Raw genomic sequence first — 21,881 nt, 5'->3', positions numbered from 1 at the left:
GGGTGAATAAATCGGTAGTCTATAAGTCATCATAAATCTATAGGGCCATTGGCACTGATTTGGGTGGTGAAATTGTTGTGCAACCTGCATTTTAGTTCTTCTTAGTTTTTCTCAAATGTAATTTATACAGTGCCCTCACCTTGCCCATTGAGGCACATGGGATACTGTACAACAATAACAATATAACTTAATTTATAATAAACACCCCCTAAACCAAAATTAGATAGAAGGGTTACTAGAATGAGTGGGGAAGGGAGTAAAGGGAAAGACTTGCATAGAACAGCTGTCCATTATCAAGGGGGAATAAATTTTATATTCTATCTGGTCACTAGATTACAGAAAGAATGATTGCTTGCTGACCTTAGGCAAACAATGCTAGAGTGCAGATATCCAACAGAGTAAGGCTTAAGTGAAAGTAGTGCTTTTGAAAAGTGCCAGATTAATAGCACTGGTAAATTAAGTTCTCTGTTAGGAAGATCTGTATTGCCATATCTAATCAGATCAGAGGTCTGTCTAGTCCAGTATCCTGTCTTTGACACTGACCAATATCAGAACAACAGTCAAGAAATTAGTGGATAATTATGAAGTAACCTGCCCAGAGGTAAAGTTTCTTTCTAAGCTCTCCCAGGGATTGGCTTGTGCCCTGAAGCATGAGGTTTATATCTTTTTTTTTTCTTTCTTTTAAAGGTTATTCTTAGAACAGTAGAAATGGTGTGAAGGCTTTCTGTCATCATGCAGCCAATATGATCAACCATGATCTGGAGGGATGGGGGAGAAAGGACCATTTATATACAATGAGAACATAGTTTGTTTTCTAAGCCTATTCATTAATTGGCACTCTGCTTAAACTGGCAACAGTGGCCAATTGTGGTTTGTGTTATGTGATTGTATGTACCTGTCCACTGGGATCTAGGCTAACTTCACATAGGCCACCAAATAGCTATGGGACAAAAGTGTCTTTTAGGCACTATTGAACTATGGAGGATTTAAATCTCTGTGGCCTGGAAGTGAAAGGTTCTATGCCCCATTATTAACTAATGTCCAACCCTTTGAAAATCTGGATGGCGGTTTTGTTTTTCTCTGAAAAATAGGCTAATGGGAATTCTTGATTGGTCTGTCAAGAGGCAGGGACTGTATGAGTAGATCCCATTGATAACTCTGAAAATTTGCCTTTTCTATGTAGTTGCAGATCCATCAGCCATCCCTGCAACCCTCATAGAGAGGGTTGCACTAGAAACAGCAGTTGCTGTTGCATTGGCCACAAAGTGGTTCCAAGACTTAGAATCATAGAATAATAGAATCATAGAATATTAGGGTTGGAAGGGACCTGAGGAGGTCATCCAGTCCAATTCCCTGCTCAAAGCAGGACCAACACCCACAAGCCGGGCCTTAAAAACCTCTAAGGATGGAGATTCCACCACCTCCCTAGGTAACCCATTCCAGTGCTTCACCACCCTCCTAATGAAATTGTGTTTCCTGATATCCAACCTAGACCTCCCCCGCTTCAACTTGAGACCATTGCTCCTTGTTCTGTCATCTGCCACCACTGAGAACAGCCTAGCTCCATCCTCTTTGGAACCCTCCTTCAGGTAGTAGAAGGCTGCTATCAAATCTCCCCTCACTCTTCTCTTCTGTAGACTCAATAACCCCAGTTCCCTCAGTCTCTCTTTGTAAGTCATGTGCTCCAGCCCCCTAATAATTTTTGTTGCCCTCCGCTGGACTCTCTCCAATTTGTCCACATCCCTTCTGTAGTGGGGGGGACCAAAACTGGACGCAGTACTCCAGGTGTGGCCTCACCAGTGCCGAATAGAGGGGAACAATCACTTCCCTCAATCTGCTGGCAATACTCCTACTAATACAGCCCAATATGCCCTTGCCCTTCTTGTCAACAAGGGCACACTGCTGACTCATATCCAGCTTCTCTTCCACTGTAAATCCCAGGTCCTTTTCTGAAGAACTGCTGCTTAGCCATTAGACTTGAGAGGAGGGAGGATACTGTTGCCTTCCCCCAGCTATTGCAGAACTTTCTCTCATCTCGTGTTCTGGGGAGAGTAATTTCCTCCAAATTGGTGACTTCTTTAAAATGTGAACAGATGTTTAATTTATGGTTCACAATCATTAGCTACATGTATAGACAAATATATAGTAGATGAATATGTATACCTTTTACAAAACAGTATTTGTAATGTTAATTCTTTATTCACTTTTGCTAAGGCTGGAGTTCACACAACAGATTAGAACACTGCAGAATTTTGAACTCTGGTTGTCTTAAAATGTAAGCTGTTGTGTTTTTGGCTGTTAAGTAGCTTGCTGAATTAGGACCTGGAAGCACCTGTATAACTTTAAGTACTTCAGTAGTCCCAAAGTACTCTGCTGGATTGGGACTTTAGACTCTTAAGCTATTTTATTTTTAAAGCTTTGCTGCTCATAGACTGGAAGTGGCCAACCTCCAATGTCTCTTCTAAACTGATTTAATAGAATTTACTGTAGATTACCAGAAAATGAATTCTGTATGCATAAGAATAATTGTTATATGGAAGAGAGAGCAGTGCTGTTCTTTTCTAACTTATCTCCTCAATCTTTGTGTCTCATTTATTTTCTCACATGGAAGTTTTATGAGGTACCTAATAGACAGAGGATGCAACTGTAGTAGCCAAAGATAGGTAAAATGAGTGAGCCACACTATCCAGGTGAGAAGTCAGTTCCCTTTTCCTCTTCCCCTAGCTTCTGGGAAGTATGAGGATGCTGGGAATCTTACCAGAGTGCTGCCCCTACATCCTGATTGGTGTTCCATCTTTTGTGTCTGCCTCTAGGTAGCCGGTGTCTGATAATTATAGAACCTGCTGCAAGAGAGAAGCAGAATCTCTTTGCTCTCCTGTTTTTCTCTCATCCCATCCCAGAGCCTCCTGGCTACTACTTCATATGTATGTGTTTGCTGCTCTACTTTTATCACTACTTTTGACCTCCCAGACTCTGGTGTTGTGTCCTCTTCCTAAGTGAATAGTTGCAGTGCTTGCCTCTGATGCTGTTCATACCCTTATCAATCAGGAGCAGGTTGAAACTGACTGGTTATCAATGGTTCACTATCAAACTGGAAGGGCATATTTAGTGTGGTACCACAGGGGTCAGTCCTGGATCTGTTACTGTTCAGTATTTTCATTAATGACTTGGATAAGGCAATGAAAAATATGCTTATAAAATTTTCAGATGATACCAAGCTGGAATGGATTGCAAGCACTTTGGAGGACATGATTAGAATTCATGACAACTTTGACAAATTGGAGAATTGGTCTGAAATCAACCAGATGAAATTCAATAAAGACGAGTGCAAAGTCCTTTGCTTAGGAAGAAAAAAATCAAATGCACAACTACAAAATGGGAAAAAACTGGCTAGGTGGTAGAACTGCTGAAAAGGATAAGGAGGTTATAGTGGATCACAAATAGAATATGAGTCAACAATGTGATACTAGTGAGAAAAAGGCTAATGTCATTCTGGAGTGTATTAACAGGAGTGTCATATGTAAGACAAAGAAGGTAATTGTCCTGCTCTGCTTGGCGCTGGTGAGGCCTCAGCTGGAGTATCATGTCCAGTTCTGGGTGCCACACTTCATAAAGATGTGGATAAACTGGAGAGAGTCCAGAGGAGAGCTACAAAAATGTTAAAAGGTTTAGATAACCCGACCTACAGGAAGGGTTACAAAAAGTGGCCATGTTTAGACCTAAGAACAGAAGATCGAATGGGGACCTGATGGCCTTCAAATATGTTAAGGGATGCCATAAATAGGTTGCAGATCAGTTGTTCTCCATGTCCACTGGAGGTAGGACAGGAAGTAAACAGCTCAATCTGCAGCAAGGGAGATTTAGGTTGGATATTAGGAAATACTTGAAAACTATGTGTATAGTTAAGCACTGGAATAAGATTTCAAGGGAGATTGTGGAATCTCATCATTGGAGTCTTTTAAGAACAGGTTAGACAAACACCAGTCAGGGATGGTTTAGGTATACTTGGTCTTGCCTCAGGGGGCTGAACTAGATAACTTCTTGAGTTCCCTTTCAGTCCTACATTTCTGAGATTTTGTGTATGCTGGTAAGCATTATATGTATCCAAATAATGGTGGGTTGCAGGAAAAATCAATTGCTGGTATTCCACAAAGGTTCACTCCAGAAAAATCTTAAAGGTGACCTGCAAAGGAAAACAGTTTGTGACCATTTTTTGCCTCAAAGGCCCAAAGAATTTTTTTTTAAAGTAATTTTCTGCTAAACACCTCTTTTGTATCCATATAACTCTTTCAGTTAGGGGTACAGTTTTTCTTTTTAACCAAAATAATTATACTGGTACCATCCTTAATTTGGACTCAGTTCTATGATATACAGGTGCCGTGTACCAGTATAGCTTATTCCCTTTCCCAGGGGGAACTAAGCTATACCAGTAAAATAATTTTTATATAAATATATCTTGTTTTTCTTCTTACTATAAATTTTAAGACCTGGTTCTCAATTATAATAAGACCAAGCTCATGATTTTTGGGAAGGACTCTCTGCAAATTGAGTGGAAAATAGAAGGGCACATAAGAACGGCAATACTGGATCAGACCGAAGGTCCATCTAGCCCAGTATCCTGTCTTCTGACAGTGTCCAATGCCAAGTGCTTCAGAGGGAATGAACAGAACAGGTAATCCTCAAGTGATCCATCCCCTATCACCTATTCCCAGCTTCTGGCAAACCAGAGATAAGGGACACCATCCCTGCCCATCATGCTTACCTTGTAAAACAAGTCTCTGTTTTTACTTATTTAGGGAGAAAGTTTATCATTTGGGCTGTTGGTTCCCTTATTATAAAGACTTAAAACAAAAGGTCCTTAGCTCTGCTCAAAGGATGCTCTGTTTTACCCTCTCATATGGTGGGAACAGAGTAGCTCCAGCGCTAAGAATTTTTAATGCTAAAATAATATTGCAGAAGATTGATTTAAAGGCCAAATTTCAAATCCATTCAAAATAATTTTGTAGGAGACTTTTAATTCTCCCAAATTCTACCCCATCTTGTTTTTACATGCTGAGGTGGGTGTTTTTTCTGTCAGTAGTACAGTTTGTATTGCTTTTCTTATATTTTGTTCTAAAATATGAACTCTTCCAGATTATAGATTGCTCCATCTTTGTCTTCAGGAGATGGAGGAGCAACCTGTGTATGCCTTATTTCCCTGGTATAGGACCTTTATTATAGCTAAGGTGGGTTTTTCTGTTACCCACTTATTGTCTATATCTTTTAATCAACATAATCAACTACTTAAACAAAGAAAAGGAGTACTTGTGGCACCTTAGAGACTAACCAATTTATTTGAGCATAAGCTTTCGTGAGCTACAACTCACTTCATCGGATGCATACTGTGGAAATTGCAGAGGGCATTATATACACAGAGACCATGAAACAATACGTCCTCCCACCCCACTCTCCTGAGAGTGAGTTTGTGTGTGAGGGGGCGGAGGGTGAGAAAACCTGGATTTGTGCTAGAAATGGCCCAACTTGATTATCATACACATTGTAAGGAGAGTGATCACTTTAGATAAGCTGTTACCAGCAGGAGAGTGGGGTGGGAGGAGGTATTGTTTCATGGTCTCTGTATATATAATGTCTTCTGCAGGTTCCACAGTATGCATCCGATGAAATGAGCTGTAGCTCACGAAAGCTTATGCTCAAATAAATTGGTTAGTCTCTAAGGTGCCACAAGTACTCCTTTTCTTTTTGCGAATACAGACTAACACGGCTGTTACTCTGAAACCTGTCATTATACTTAAACAAAGAGTGGCTGTTATTATCCAACAAGAAGATTTGGCTATTATTCATGATTCTTAGTTTGCCTTTTGGTTTTCTACTTTGAAAGATAGCTCTTGTTTTTGAACCATATTTGAATGAGTTATCAAATCCTCATATACGTAAGGCATGCTCAGTTAAGATTGCAAACCATGGAAACTGTTGTCCTTAAAGGTAGAAAAGTTTCTTTGCATCTTCATTTTTGCCCACGTAAATATGGAACATTAGAAGATCTATGTCATTAGCTTTTAAATTACAGAATTTTCCAGCTTCTGAGAGCATGCTGGATTTCACCTCTTTTGTGTGTTTTTTTTTTTTGTTTTTTTTTAAGAATCTTTATCACCTTCTTAAAAGGTAATGGTTTTAATATTTTCTCAATCCCCTGTTGTAATTAAATCAGTGGCAATTTTTGTCCTGTTAACATTGTGCTAAGGAAAAGAGTTTTTACTAAGTTCTGATTGATATTTTAATGTATTATATCGATGTTGCTGTTGTTTTAGATAGTGTATGTTTTTCTTTTTGTATTTGTGAAACACATATATGTCATATGCAATCTAATAAAATTGGATTGTACACAATATCTGATCTTTAAGGAAAAGTTAAATGAACTGGGAACGTTTAGTCTTGAGAAAAGAAGACTGCGGGGAACCTGATAACCTCAAATATGTTAAGGGTTATAATAAAGAGGACTGTGATTAATTGTTCTCTTAAGGTAGGATTAACAGTAATGGTCTTAATTTGCAGCAAGGGAGGTTTAGGTGAGATATTAGGAAAAATTTTCTAACTATAAGGATAATTAAGTACTGGAATAGCCTTCCAAGGGAGTTTGTGGAATCCTGTCACTGGACATTTCTAAGAAGAGGTTGGACAAACGCCTGTCTGGTCTTGTCTAGGTTTACTTGGTCCCGCGTCTTGAGGTCCCTTTCGTCCGTACATTTCTGTGATTCTTTTCAGTTCAGAACTGTCCAAAGAATTCTGAATAGCAAACAAACAAATATCAATTTACATTCTGTTGCTGCTTTACAAAACTAGGAGCAGCAATGATACTGAAGCTGTTTGCCTGTAGAGTCAGGAAGACTGTATTCCATTAGTTTACTTTCTGCTCATATTTAGAAGATTCTTTGCAGTCTTAAGGGTTAGAAACTTTCATTTTAATATAATGAAAACTAATAGTGTACTTAGATTTTTCAGAAAGCCTTTGACAAGGTCCCTCACAAAATGCTCCTAAGCAAAATAAGCTGTCATGAGATAAGAGGGAAGGTCCTCTCATGGATCAGTAACTGGTTAAAAGATAGGAAACAAAGGGCAGGAATAAATGGTCACTTTTCAGAATGGAGAGAGATAAATAGTGGTGTCCCCCAGGAATCTGTACAAGTAGCAGTACTGTTCCACATACTCATAAATGATCCGGAAAAAGGGGGAAACAGGTGGCAAAATATGCAGACGATACAAAGTTACTGAAGATAGTTAAGTCCAAAACTGATTGTAGAGAGTTACAAAGGGACCTCACAAAGCTGGGTGACTGGGCAACAAAATGGCAGATGAAATTCAGTGTTGATAAATGCAAAGTAATGCACACTGGAAAACATAATCACAACTATAAATATAAAATGATGGGGTCTAAATTAGCTGTTACTACTCAAGAAAGAGATCTTGGAGTCATTGTGGATAGTTCTCTAAAAACATCCACTCAATGTGCAGTGGCAATCAAAAAAGCTAATAGAATATTGGGAATCATTAGGAAAGTGATAGATAGTAAGACAGAAAATACCATATTGCCTCTATATAAATCCATGATATGCCCCACATCTTGAATACAGTGAGCAGATCTGGTTGCCCCATCTAAAATATATATATATATATATATATATATATATATATATATATATATATATATATATATATATATTTATTAGAGTTGGAAAAGGTTCAGAAAAGGGCAACAAAAATGATTAGAGGTATGGAACAGCTTCCATATGAGGAGAAATTAATAAGACTGGGACTTTTCAGCTTGGAAAAGGGATGACTTAGAGGGGGATATGACAGAGGTCTATAAAATGAGGACTGGTGTGGAGAAAGTAAATAAGGAAGTGTTATTTACTTCTTTGCATATCATAAGAACTAGAGGTCACCAAATGAAATTAATAGACATCAGGTTTAAAACAAACACAAAAGGAAGTATTTCTTTGCACAGTGCAGTGAACCTGTGGAACTCTTTGCCAGAGGGTGTTGTAACAAGACCGTAACAGGGTTAAAAAAAAACTAGATAAATTCATGGAGGATAGGTCCATCAATGGCTGTTAGCCAGGATGGGCAGTGATGCAAAGCCATGCTCTGAAGTGTCCGTAACCTCTGTTTTCCAGAAGTTGGGAATCAGCTACAGGGACTGGATCACTTGATGATTACCTGTTCTGTTCATTCCCTCTGAAACACCCAGCATTGGCCACTTTTGGAAGACAGAATACTGGGCTAGATGGATCATTGGTCCGACCCAGTATGGCTATTCTTATGTTCTTAAACTTTAGATTCTGCAGAAGTTGCTGGCACTTGCCTGGGAAAACTTCCATTTACTGTGGAGAAGTGAATTTCTGAAGTCCTGATAATAAAGCTAATACAGTGCCTGTGAAAAGTGTAATTGATAGCACTGGAAAGCAGATTCTTTCCACAGGACTCATACAGCCTTCAGTCTTTCTCCATTGCCATTCAATATACCTCACTTCAGTTCTGGAAGTACCATGTCTAAGGAGCTCAACTTCCATGACTTACATTTTTGGGATGCTTCTTTTTATTCTGTTGACTAGTAGCAATTATGATGAGATGGTTTATGTAAGGTCCACTAGAATAAGACCCCACACCTTATTTCATGTAGGCCATTGAACAGCTGTTAATTAGTACTGACTTTTGGTTATTGCTAACCTGGATGGCAATATGTATCAATCCTGGTCTATATATAGTTTTTGTACCAGTATAACTTTGTTGGTTAGTGATGTGTTTTTTTTGTTTTTTTTAAAACTGATACAGTTATAGCCCCACAAATCACATTGTGGATGCAGTTATACTGGTATAAAGGTGCCCTGTACTGGTATAACTTGTTCCCCTTGCTGTATGGGAATAAACTATGCTAATATAACCATGTATATACTGGTACTGTATAGCTGCATCCACATAAAGAAGGTTGTGTCCTTTTAATTTTGGTATAGTTAAAGCAGTACCAATTTTGTGTGTAGACAAGGTCTCATTGTCGTAGAAGTGAAAGGGCCAGTATCTCACTAAGTCCCCTGATCCAGCCAGTCCCATTTAAGCAGCCCTATCTACTAGTCAGGTAGTATTACTTGAAACAGAAGTTTTTATCTTAGTATTCAATGAAAACTAAAACATGAAAGGAATCACAATCACACTTTTAGTGCAAACATGTGAATTACTACACTTACCAAAAATTCTCTTTTTGCTTTTAATAAGATTTTAACTGTAGTATATTATAGCTAGTTATTAAATGGTGAAGTTACTCTTACATTTGTAGCTATCTGTTTGTGAATTATTGGGTTGAAATTAATTTTTGTTCATAATGGTTTGGTACTATTAGGAAGTGTGTGTCTTTTTGATTTTAACATTTGGAATAATTTAAGTGGAAGGAACACCAGATTCTTTCTTTTGTCTATTTAGGAGATTTTTAAAAGTGGATTTAATCTTGCTTCTGGCTCTCTATTCATTAATGCCCCATTTATATTAAAACTCGCCATCAAAATATCTTGTGGTATTTACACAGAACTAAACAATATTTCTCTGAGATTCAGGATTCTTGGCTCAAAATGATTTTTTCAGGTTCTCATTTTGTGGTGTTGTACCAATTTATTACGAGGTATATGGAAACAAATTTAATATGCACTCTGGACTCTGACAAGAGACTCTTTCTGAATTACTGACTTTTAAATTATACTGTTAACATAATAAAATGCCAGATTATTATTTGTATCCCAGTAGCACTTAGGAAGCCACAACTAGATCAAGGCCCTGTTGCGCTGAATGAGTATAGACAGAGACAGTCCCTCCTCTAAAGACCTTAGAATTCTAGGACCTGATCCTGCAACTGCCTTTATAAAGACAGGCCCTGCACTCTTGCAGAGCCCTTTTGACTTTGGTGGGACTCTCCTGGGATGCAGGGGTTTGCTTGTGCAATCATTTGTAGGATCAAGGCTTTAGTTTGACAAGATAAGACATAACAGGTGCTTGAAGCAAATGAACAGTGTGAAAAGAGGATGGGGAACAGTAATACAAGCTATGCGAATATAAAACTATGCCCAGATGCCTTTTATAAGGAAAGCACAGATTCTTCAAATAAAATGTACCTGTACTAAAAATGTATCATGTTAAGGGCAGTTATTTGTTAAAGAAAAAGGAATATGAAAAGGTGAGTAGTGTTTTAAATTAATGAGAACTCTGCCACCTCCAGCATTCAAAAATTTGACCTCGTGAACTGTCCTACAAAAGTTATTTCCAATTAGATATTTTGGATATCCTGTTTCATAGCTTTTTAGCAAATTGTGCGTTCATATACATGTACCTACACCGTGCAGCCACACTTGAAGAATTCTAACCCTGCATGTCCTGGTACTTGGAATTTTTAATGTGCACGTGTAAGTGTTTTCACTGCAAAGCACAGGTACCTGAGTGCAAGGTACAGTCCCAGCTGAAAATACAGCTCAAAAAGTCAATTTTATGATAACTTAAACCTGTATGTTTTGAGGAGATTTAGAACTCCTGTAATATATTCTGCTAAAAGATAGTATTCAGTAACACTTTAGAACAAATGTTATTTAAAATCCTTTATTCTAAATGCACTTTTTTTGTGCATCAACCTATTAACTACCTAAATATATGTTCTTTTAAATGGATTATTTTTCTGCTCTACAAAAAGACAACTACTTTCGTATGGGGCGAATAAAAATCAATATGCAGGGCCCCCTCCAACTCCTAATGTGGCCCTGTATTCAGAAATCAGTGAAGATCTGCTCACTCTGGCACTGACTTTGGCACTAGTGATGTCATCTTCACTGATATCCTTTCCGGCACCAGAGGCACCTCCTTTGGTGCCAAGAGCTTTTCTGGCACCAGCCTTATCTCAGGCACTGCTGCCTTCAGTGGCCTTCAAGTTTTAGTTGGTGCCCGTGCAGCCAGAACTATTGGCACTGGCATTGGAACCACTATGTTTGCAAGAGGAATGGTGTCAGATAAATAGGAAGAAACTCCTTCAGAGGAAACAGAGCAGTCACTCATTGATGGATATACTGAGGTCAAATCTCCTGAAGACTGAATTGGTGTTTTGTTGGTCTCTTCCCCGATTAAACAATAGCAGTTTCAAGAGCTTATGGGAAGAATGACTAATACCCTCCATCTCCAGACAGGAGTTCCAGCACCAGAAACATCTGATTTCCTTTTTGATACTATGGAATGACAGGCAAAGGACAAAATTACACTCCCAACTATTTCAGACCTACTAAATCCAAGGACATCTGGCACTCTCCCATTTCTTCACCACTGATGTAGAAGACGACTAATCAGATGTACCAAGTAAACTTGTAGGGCCACTGATTTTTGTTACAACATCATTCAGCAAATTCTATAGTGGTCTTTGCAGACCAGGAAATTGGCTAGAGCATCAAGGTATCCCTTTCTTTTCCCTTAGGGCTTGTCTACACTTAACAGTGCTGCAGCGGTGCAGATGTGCTGCTGTAGTGCTTAGTGAAGATGCTACCTATGCCAATGGGAGAGATTCTCCCATTGATGTAGGTAGTCCACCTCCCCGAGAGGTGGTAGCTATGTTGATGGGAGAAGTCCTCCCCTCTGTGTAACGCTGCCTGTACTGGGAGTTAGGTTGGTATAACTGCATCATTCAGGGGTGTGGATTTTCAACACCCCTGAGCAACGTAGTCATACTGACATAAGTTTGTAGTGTAGACCAGGGCTTAGATAGTGAAAGTCGCAGACTGGATGGTTTTGGGAAAAAAGTTGATTCTTCCTCCTTATTGGGTTTCTGTGTGGCAAACTGCATATCCTGATACACCTAAGCAGTTTGGGACTTCACTAATTCTATTTTGGACTCCTTTCTGGAGGACCAAAGGGAAGCTGTAAAAAAATGTTTGTCACTGAGGGTAGAATGTTAGATATTCATTGAGACTATCATATGATACCTCAGATATGGCTAGCGCAATGGCCACTAGCATAGTTATGGGGCGATATTCTTGCCTCGGATCACTGGCCTTGCTCTGGAATCATGAGAATAATGAAGACGTCCTCTTTGAAGGGTCAGGTCTTTTTAGTAATGAAATGGATGAGTCCGTAGAGAGGATTAAAACCGAGAGTGTCACCCCATCTCGTTCCCCTCTGCTCTTAACTCCTATAGGACTTTCCCAGCTCTTATCTGCCTCAAAGAAGGTCTCCTATACTGCTTTCTAGTTCCATAGATGGTTTCCTTTACAGCAGCAGAGCATTCAATGTCGGAAAAGATTCCAGTCATCTGCTCCATCCAAGGCTGCTTCTTCAAAAAGGCCACAGCACATATTCTGTTCATTCTTTTACTAAGCATTTTACTCATGCTTCAGTGTTTGATTTGGTAAAATGGTGCTACAGTTTGTATTTAGTTAGAACTCCTCTTTGCACCTTCTTTTGATGGGGGGCGGAGGGGCACCACTTTGAAACAGGAGTAGATCAAAGTGCATTAAGGAGTGTGTGTCAGCAGGGTCCAAATGGACAGTTAGTGTGTGGCAGGCTTGTGCGGGATAGATTCACACCCCAGTTGCTGCAAGTTAAATGTTCATATTGACAAGCCCTAAAACTTTAAGTGTGTTCCTGTGCATGCATCCAACAAAGTGGGTATTCACCCACGAAAGCTTATGCTCCAATATGTCTGTTAGTCTATAAGGTGCCACAGGACTCCTTGCCACTTTTACAGATCAAGACTAACACGGCTACCCTTCTGATACCTGTGCAGCAAGTTGCTTTTATCTTAGCAGCTTTACTGGCCCTGTTCCAAATCATTTTGAAGACAGTGGAAAGATTCCTAATGACTTCAATGGGGTTTGGATCTGGCCTTCCATTTTCAGTGTTTGTAAAATGCATGTCACTGTAGTTACTGCTGACCATACTAGAATTTAAAGAGAGAAACTTAATTAACTCAAATAATTGATGTGACTTAAAAAACCATGTATTTTGTAACTTTTAATGCAAGATGAGGAAGAAAAAATGTCTTTCATTTAGTTAACCCATGCTCTTCTTTAGCTGGCTCATGCTGAAGCTATCCTTATTTTAGAAAGCAGTGTTTTAAATTAGGGGGCTGTTTTTGAGAGTTTGCTACTTGCCTTCACAATCACATTTTTATTTGGTATTCATCTGTTTTCTTTTATCTGCATTATAATATAAAATAGGATAGATAACTAAGGCTACAATTTTGTCACAGAAATTTTCAGTAAATTTCACGGCATAGGTGAAGGAAGAAAATGAAAAGTCACAGAAAGATCTCCAAATGTAGTTTTCATCTGCTGTTCTTAAGGAAGAGCTATACTTTTTCCCCACTTCTAAAGAAACTGAATCAAATTTATCAAAAATTATGTTTAATCCTTGTTGCTACTATGAAATATTACATTAACGCTCCCCCCCCCCAAAAAAAAAACATTTAAAGAGTAACTTTTGTTTGTAGAAAATTTCATAATAAAATAAGTAAATAACAAAGAATTGACACCAAAGAGAATACTGTTGGGGCTGCGGGGGAGGTGGTGAGGAGGGAAAAAGTGGATTATATACTGGATGTGCTGAAAGGTGAGACCCAGGGGGAGAGAGGAGGCATGATTGGAAAGTGAGCCCACCCCATAGTGGTGGCTCCTGTCCTGTGGGGCTGTAGGCTCTCCACTCCATGCGTTGTGTGACCTGGAGCATGTGGTCACAACACCATTCAGATTTGGCACGTCCATGCACAAATCTCCATCTGCGGGTGCTGGAAGGACTGCAAAGCCGGGGGGTGGGGAGGTAGGGAATCTCTCCCTCGCCCTTACCTTACCCTCCCTGCTGGTGAGCCCAAGACCCTCTGGTGATGGGTCCAGTTGGTCTCTTGTCCTGAGAGGCACCACCACCACGGTTTTGACAGCTGGTGAGGGCCTGGCTGTCAGCAAGCGGCCTGATGCAGAGTGGAACCTGGCCAGCACTTTGCATGATGCACCACAGAACCTGGATGCTGACTGGGTCAGGCTGCAGCACGCTTCCCTCCAGCCAGGTTTTAAAAAGTTGCGGGGCATGGTCCCTTTGACTCTCCCATCTCCAGTGCGTATGGGTCTTGGTCCATTCTAATGGAACAGGAGCTGCTGCTGCGGGGTGAGTGTGGGGTGGGCTCGTCACCACTTTATTCAGGTTCACTAGTATTGTAAATACTGTGACCTCCATGCCTTATCCATAAGACACAAACTGGCTATCTAGTCTGATCTCTTGTATATCACAGGCTACATAATTCCACCCACTTACCTTTGTATTAAGTGCAATAGCTTGTTTGACTAAAACATATCGTTCAGAAGGGCATCCAGTCTTGATGTGAAAACATCAAGAGATGGAGAATCCACCCCTTTCTGTGGTAGTTTGTTGAAATGATTAATCACCCTGACTGTGTTGAAGGTTCTTCTTGTTTCTCTGGATCAAGTTTATAGGGCATGATGGTTCAGCAGAGCCTCTGCTGTTATGGGAAGAGAGAGGATAGATAACATTTTTTCCCCTTTTTTGACCTAGCAAAGGGATAAAGGAGTAAATAAAAGTTGTGCTGAAATGCTCATTGACTAAATATTCATCAGCTTCCAGGAAGGTTAAACATTTTCAGTTTTTAAATTCTTTCAATTTTTTGATGACACATTGTAGAATTTAGTATCAGTTACAGAATTCAATCTGTTCTAATTTGAGCTTTCATGAGGCTCTTCTAATATATTTTTCAGTTTTAGAATGTATGAGCTCCCTCTTGTGGCCCTTTAAAAATTAAGCACTAGAATGATAGAGTGGTGATAATGACTATGGCTCCAAACCTACTGTTTTTTTTTAATAGTTTTAATAGTTTTCTAGTAGAAATTCATTTTTTAAAATGTTAGCTAAATTGAACTGGATAACATTTTCAGGGAAATTTATTTTTCAGCTTATAAAATAAAAAAGTACAAAAAACACTTTTTTAAGTGAAACCAACTATGTAATAGGTTTCAGAGTGGTAGCCGTGTTAGTCTGTATCAACAAAAAGAACAGGAGTACTTGTGGCACCTTAGAGACTAACAAATGTATTTGAGCATAAGCTTTCATGGGCTAAAACCCACTTCGTCGGAAGTGGTGTACAGGCAGTTTTGTGGTACTGACCTCTTCACTATAAGACAGATGTGTGTAATAAGGGTCATTGGTTTTCTGATTACATTAAATGTGAGTACATTTTGGGGTGGGAAATAGGTGAAACACAGTTCCTAATTTCTTTTCCTTTCCTGACTGAATTTTTGGCAAGACTTGAAAAATGTACTGTCCTCTTGCTAGTAGCTAGCTAATTGAGGACTGGATGAGCATAGATAGATCCACATAGTAGTACTGAAACACAATTATCACACTGCTAGGCTGAATCCTGCTGGTCCAATTTATCTTTGGTATTGGCTTGGATAGTAGGTTTAGGCCTTTGGGCATGTATCTGGCAAATATTGTTGGACCGTGGTCTTTGTCAAACACCCTTGTTAGAGGGAGATTACATTTCCTTTATTATATTGCAGTAATGTTAATGTGCATCTATTTAAATGATTGTGCATGTGAGATATGATGTTGGGGTTCCCTCTAAAGTGTCACTAGAAATTTCTTCTATCCACACAACAATTACAGTATGAGCAGATGTAGTGCAGACTTCCCTGAACTACTGTGCCAGTGTGCCTGAAGCCTGATTTTGAGGGACTCTCTTGGAGGTAGTGGAGTAGTTAAATCTTCATGTGAATATGCTGAAAGATTGTTTACAAGAATTCCAATTAATGTTAATTATAATGGTAGTTTTTGTGGTTTGGACAATTATCAACCAATTTACTTTACATAGGATACCAGCAGCTGTTGGAGGGTAGTTTCTGGCTGTTATTATCTTGTGAAGTATTTGAAACAATGATATAAAGATGAAAGTTTGTGTATCTAATTGCCAATAACCTGAGCTGACTAGTGCCTCCTTCCCTCTGGATGATCTGTTTTGAAAACATGAACTCTTCATTTCAAACAGTTTGTTTCAGGAGTTAGTATTTTGTAGCAGGGAATATTTTGGGCCTAAACCTTCTTGGAAGAAATCCCTTTTTAAAATGTATGTTTGTATCAGTGTATAGCGGATATTATTTTTCAAAAAGAGCTCACTAGCCAGTTGACCTCCTTTTGGAAATTGTTCATAAATTGATAACCATATCCTGGGACCAAGCCTTTTTCCCCCATTCAGGGTTCCGAGCTTATAAAAAGGAGGCAGGGCGGAGATAGCTCGAGTAGTTCTCTCATTCCTTCTTATTACTGAAAGTGTAGTGAGATTGGCAGCACACTTAATGGCCTCAATTTTTCTCTTGTTGTTTTCCCTCATTCTCCCCCCCCCCCTTCATGCTTGTATATGGGGAGGAGGGGGTTAGTAAGGACTTCTTTATCTTTTTTTTTTTGTTTTTTCATTTCATTTAAAAAAAATTTTTTTTTGTTCCTTTGCAAACATTGCCTGGTGTTTAGCCCTCTTGGGCTGCTTTCTTTTCCCAGTGTTGGTTCTCTCCAGATGATTTTTCCTCATAAATATTTCCTATCTTGGATCTGTGACCCCACATGCACGTGTCTAAAGGGGCTAAGAAAGCTTGGTTCAAGCCCTGTGCTTTGCAATTCTCTGATGTCCATTACCAATACTGATGCTCAGTTCCTCTAAGAAGGTAGTTATAATATGGTTTTCCTTTGGCTACCCTTGCAGTCAGTGTTCAGCTTCATTCATTGTCCACAATGGATAATTTTCATAGTGCAGACATGGCTTTAAGAGATTAAACTAAAAAATGTGCACCCAGGAGTGCCAGGGAAGGGAGAAACCTAGTGGCAAAGAATTGTTTATTATATAGTTATGAAACATATTAAATGAGTGTCAATTGATTATAGATTTTGAATAACACACTTAATTTTGTTTCTTTTATAACTAGCACTCATGATAGCAAAGGAATGGATTTGCTTTGTTTGTCATTTGTATATGTGCCAGATGGAGCCTTAATATGTGTCAGGAGATAAATGGGCCATTATTAAGATTAGATACACAGTGGTCATTTTAGCCTTGTTTATTTGGGTCATCAACTGTACTAGAGGATGATCTTTTCTAGTATAAATACTTTGGCAACACAAAATCCTTTCCTTTCTTCCTAGATTACTATGAAAATAAACGTAAAAGGTTTCTGTCTCGTTTCTAAGTAACAAAAATAAAGTTCATTTTATTTTAAAAAGATGTTGTTAATTGTCATTTGGATAAAATAAGCACAAAAGCTCTTACTACCAGTGATTTCAAAATAAACTGAAAAAGTATATTTAAGTAAACAAAGCTCAGTCAAGTGTATATATGACTTAGAAAATTCTAATAATTTACTGGCCTATTTAGTCAAGTTGGTATATATTTAAGGAGGTGAATTAGTCACTTTTACAGATGCGGTAAGGTGTAACTCCTATATAAAATATAACCACTGTTTCTATTCTGGGATTACAAATGTACTTTTAGAATAATTAATTCAACAAATTTAAACTTTTTGCATTATCAAAGGACCTTCATGTTTATAACTGTCCTTATTTTATTTCAGGTTGCAATGTAAGATTTTGGAAGTCATAGCTCCACATCACAATGGAGTTGCCAATGGCCACATCAACAGTACCGATGAAGACACTATCGTCATCAGTGATAGCGATGATTCAGAAACACACAACAGTTCTGCACAAAATGGGTAAATTACAAGTTTTCAAGTGTATCAAATATTTTGATTACGTTTTGGAAAATGAGGCTAAAGCAGATTTAGTGGGACTTTTCTTGAAGAGATTTGTCTCAAGCAAAGTGCAGAGGATACGGTGTCAGAATATTTAGCCAGCTGAGCAGTCTGAGTGGCTAAAGATTCACAGGTGCCTTATATATTGCGAAATAGGCAATTTAAGTGTATTAAGCCAGAGAGCATTGAAAAAAGAGAATAATTGAGGCATAAGAGGCATTAATCAATTTCAGATTACATTCTCTGTAGGAGGGTAGCGGTGTAGCACTTGGTCTGTTTTCAAAGCTTCTCTTCTCTACTTCTGCTCTGTTTACCAGACTTAAAACTAACATTGTAGAGTTTAATGTGTTTTTTGGACAAAACCTAAAAATACTTGTAAGATTGCAAACACTAATTCAGGGTTGTATTTTAAATAGGGATTTCACTTTAGAGCAAATACGAAAAAGAGAACTCTTCCAGAAGCTATATGGCCCATTATTTTACGTATTTATTTTGATATTTCTATTAGATGAACAGACTTCTGCCTCATGTAGATTTTTAATTGCCAGCTTTTTAATTGCTGACGACCCTGCCCCTGCTCCACTTCTTCCCCCAAAGCCCTGCCTCTGCTCTGGAGCCTGCCTGCCCCTCAACGAGAGGCAGGGAGGAGGCGGCCCCTGCTGAACAGGGGCTGGTGCGGGTTGATGATCTGGCACCTCCCACCCCCATGCTCGCAGTAACCAGATTTTTGGTGTCCAGTCAGTACATCTGACTGGACACTGCCAGGTCTCCTTTTTGACCTGACAACCCTATCTTCATGACCCAGCTCCTCCTGGACCCTTAATTTAGTGTGCCATATTTTTCCTGTGCTCCAGGAAAGACTCCAAATTCAGTTTTATGATTTTATATATAAGAGCAAATAGGAAGATCAAGTGGGCTGACTTAAACCGTTACTTGAACTGGTTTCTGAGACTGGGGCAAGGAAAATTACGGAGGAAAATATAAAAGGGAGATAGATTTGAGAACAAGGTTCCTCTTTACAATTATTTTGCCAGTCCACGGTGCTGCTGAGCTACAGATTTAGACCACAGTCTTATAAACTGATTGTTGTGGGCAGACCCCTATCCCTGTGTGGAGTCCCATTGACTTCAGTAGTGCTTCAGATGGATGTAGGGGTCTGTCTAAATAGATCAGCTTGCAGGATCAGGGCCATTACTTTTGAGTAGTCTGAAATGGTTATTACTACAATACAGTTTCTTCCTCATTTTCACAACCTGTTGTTACTTAGAAATATAAGTGGTACTGAATTCATAAACACTGTTCCAGAACCACGCTCAAAACTGTGACAATAAAGAACTAAAGATTTTCATGTCCCTGCATTGAAGAGACCTAGTCTTATTGTGGCTCTATGAATGGAACTTGGCTAAGCTTCTGTCTTCATGCTTTACGTTTGAAAAGAAATTGTAAATTAAAAAGATTTTAATAGTTACAACAGTTTTTTGAATGGAAGAATAATTCTGTAGATACAAAGCCTTATTCCACAGTTTTCTTAGTGTATGTGTGTACATTAGTATCTTAAAAATTTGGTTATGTTTTATGTGTATTGCCATAAATGTTGTGTATTTTCTTCTAAACTTATTACAGTATTATAATGTCTATTACCGTTACACCCAAAAGGCCCAAAAGTAGGGCAAGAAAGAACTGAGATTTACTAAGGATATTTCTGTACGATGGACAAAGTCAGACGGACCAGATTGTGGCCTCAGTTATACTGGTGTTAATTTGGAGTAACTTCATATTGGCAAGTCACTTAGTTTACGTGCCTCACTTCCGCTACTTGTAAAATGAGGATAATTTGCTCATCTGTGGGCATGGCTACACTTGCAGATGTAGAGCGCTGTGAGTTAAACCAGCCCTTGGAGAGCGCAGCAGGGAAAGTGCTGCGGTGTGTTCACACTGTCAGCTGAAAGCGCACTGGTGTGTCCACATTTGTAGCACTTGCAAGGATTAGGGATGCCTTGAGATAGCATTATGGGCAGCTATCCCACAGAGCAGCTCTTCCCATTCTGGCGCTGTGGGAAGGGGGAAGAGGGGTGCGGGGCATTCTGGGTCTTGTCCCAACGCCCCGTGATGCTTCGCTTTGCATCCCAGCAATCCCTTTGCTTCCATCCACATCTGGTGCCATCTTTCAAAGTTTTTTGTACTGCGTGCTCTGTCTTCCCTTTTGGTCTGTGGGAATGGATCCCAAACTGCTGAGGAATATGCTGATGGGTCTCGCCAGCACGTCACGAATGGCAGTCGAGTTACTCCTTAAGCTGCAAACTGACGGTGAGGAGTCCGACGATGATGTCGACTCACATAACGCTTACGACATGAGATTGCTTGTGGCATTCACGGACATACTCACCGCAGTGGAACACCGCTTTTGGGCCTGGGAAACAAGCACTGAGTGATGGGATCAGATCGTCATGCAAGTCTGGGATGACGAGCAGCGGCTGCAGAACTTTTGCATGAGAAAAGCCACTTTCATGGGACTGTGGGCTGAGTTCGCCCCCACCTTGCGGTGCAAGGACACGAGATTAAGAGCTGCCCTGCCGGTGGAGAAGTGGGTGGCTATTGCAGTCTGGAAGCTGGCAACTCCAGACAGCTACTGATAGGTCACTAACCAGTTTGGAGTGGGAAAGTCGACTGTTGGAATCGTGTTGATGCAAGTTTGCAGAGCCATTAATCGCATCCTGCTCAAAAGAACTGTAACTCTGTGCAAAGCCAGTCACAATGTCATGCACGTTACCCAAATGGGTTTCCATAACTGCTGAGGGGCGATAGATGGGTTGCATATTCCAATTCTGACACCAGCCCACCTAGCCTCCGAGTACGTTAATCGGAAGGGGTATTTCTCTATAGTTCTCCAGGCGCTTGTGGATCACCGTGGGCGTTTCATTGACATTAAAGCAGGCTGGTCCGGAAAGGTGCATGATGCACACATCTTTCGGAACACAGGCCTGTTCAGGAAGCTGCAAGCCGGGACTTTCTTCCCAGACCAGAAGATCACCGTAGGGGAAGTTGAAAGGCCCATTGTGATCCTTGGAGACCCTGCTTACCCTTTAATGCCGTGGCTTATGAAACCCCACACAGGGAGCCTTGAGAGCAGCAGGGAGCGGTTCAACAATAGGCTGAGCTGGTGCAGAATGACTGTGGAGTGTGCTTTTGGTTGTTTGAAGGGCTGCTCGCACAGTCTGTATGGGAAGCTGGACGTGGCCGATGACAGCATCCCCACGGTTATATCCGCGTGCTGTACCTTCCATAACATTTGTGAAGGGAAGGGTGAACGATTCACTCAGGCATGGAACTCAGAGGTTCAACACCTGGAGGCTGAATTTGAACAGCCAGAGAGCAGGGCTATTAGAGGGGCCCAGCATGAGGCTGCAAGGATTAGGGATGCCTTGAGGGAGCAATTTGAGGCAGAAAGCCACCAGTAATGCTTGGTGCCCTGCATGGGAGTGAAGTGCAGTGGTTCCAATGTTAGTAGGAATCTGTTTTTGCTACATATGATACACTGACTTGCAGTGCCTGTTGCTTTCCTGGGCTAAGGTATCTTTTACTTAATGACATAATAAAGAGTGTTTTCAAAGCCAAAAAATTCATTTATTGAAAAGAAACACAACTGCTTGGGAAACAGAAAGGGCAAGGGGGTGGGGTGGGGAACAGTACAATCACAGATTTGCGTATGTCCTGTTATCATACTCAGCCTTCCTGTCTGGGGTGCCGTTCAATGAGTGCTGCACTTCTGGCTGGCTAAAATGCATGGTGAGGGGGTTGAGCGCAGCAGGTAAGGGTCATAGTTTGCAGGGCTGCGTGGTGAAGCTACAGGTGGCGGTGGCAGCTGGTGGCAATAAGAACCTGGATGTTACTTCATTCAGCATGTCCTCTATGCTTCTACGTGGCCGCTTCCTGATTCTTTGGAGTCTTTCGGCCATGGATAACAAGGACGGCTGGGATCTCAAGGTTACATCTCTAAAGCCAAAATGCAACACTTAACAAAGGCAGCATTGTTCACGCCAGACAGAGCAATGATTCGGCCACACATAAAGT

At 40.1% G+C, this 21,881-nt stretch overlaps 1 protein-coding gene across 3 annotated transcripts in view; it reads left to right on the top strand.

The window, feature by feature from the left end:
- Window positions 1-21,881, top strand: part of BAZ1A (bromodomain adjacent to zinc finger domain 1A) — a 116,270-nt gene that overhangs the window by 15,887 nt on the left and 78,502 nt on the right. For all 3 annotated transcript variants that reach the window (XM_048852312.2, XM_048852310.2, XM_048852309.2), the window contains exon 3: window positions 17,631-17,771. In XM_048852312.2, coding sequence (XP_048708269.1) covers window positions 17,631-17,771 — 141 coding nt within the window. The remainder of the gene's footprint in view (window positions 1-17,630; window positions 17,772-21,881) is intronic.

The sequence above is a fragment of the Caretta caretta genome, chromosome 6 (genome assembly GCF_965140235.1).
Source record: "Caretta caretta isolate rCarCar2 chromosome 6, rCarCar1.hap1, whole genome shotgun sequence".
In the NCBI taxonomy this organism is placed as follows: Eukaryota; Metazoa; Chordata; order Testudines; family Cheloniidae; genus Caretta; species Caretta caretta.
This window is presented reverse-complemented; position numbering and strand designations above follow the sequence as displayed.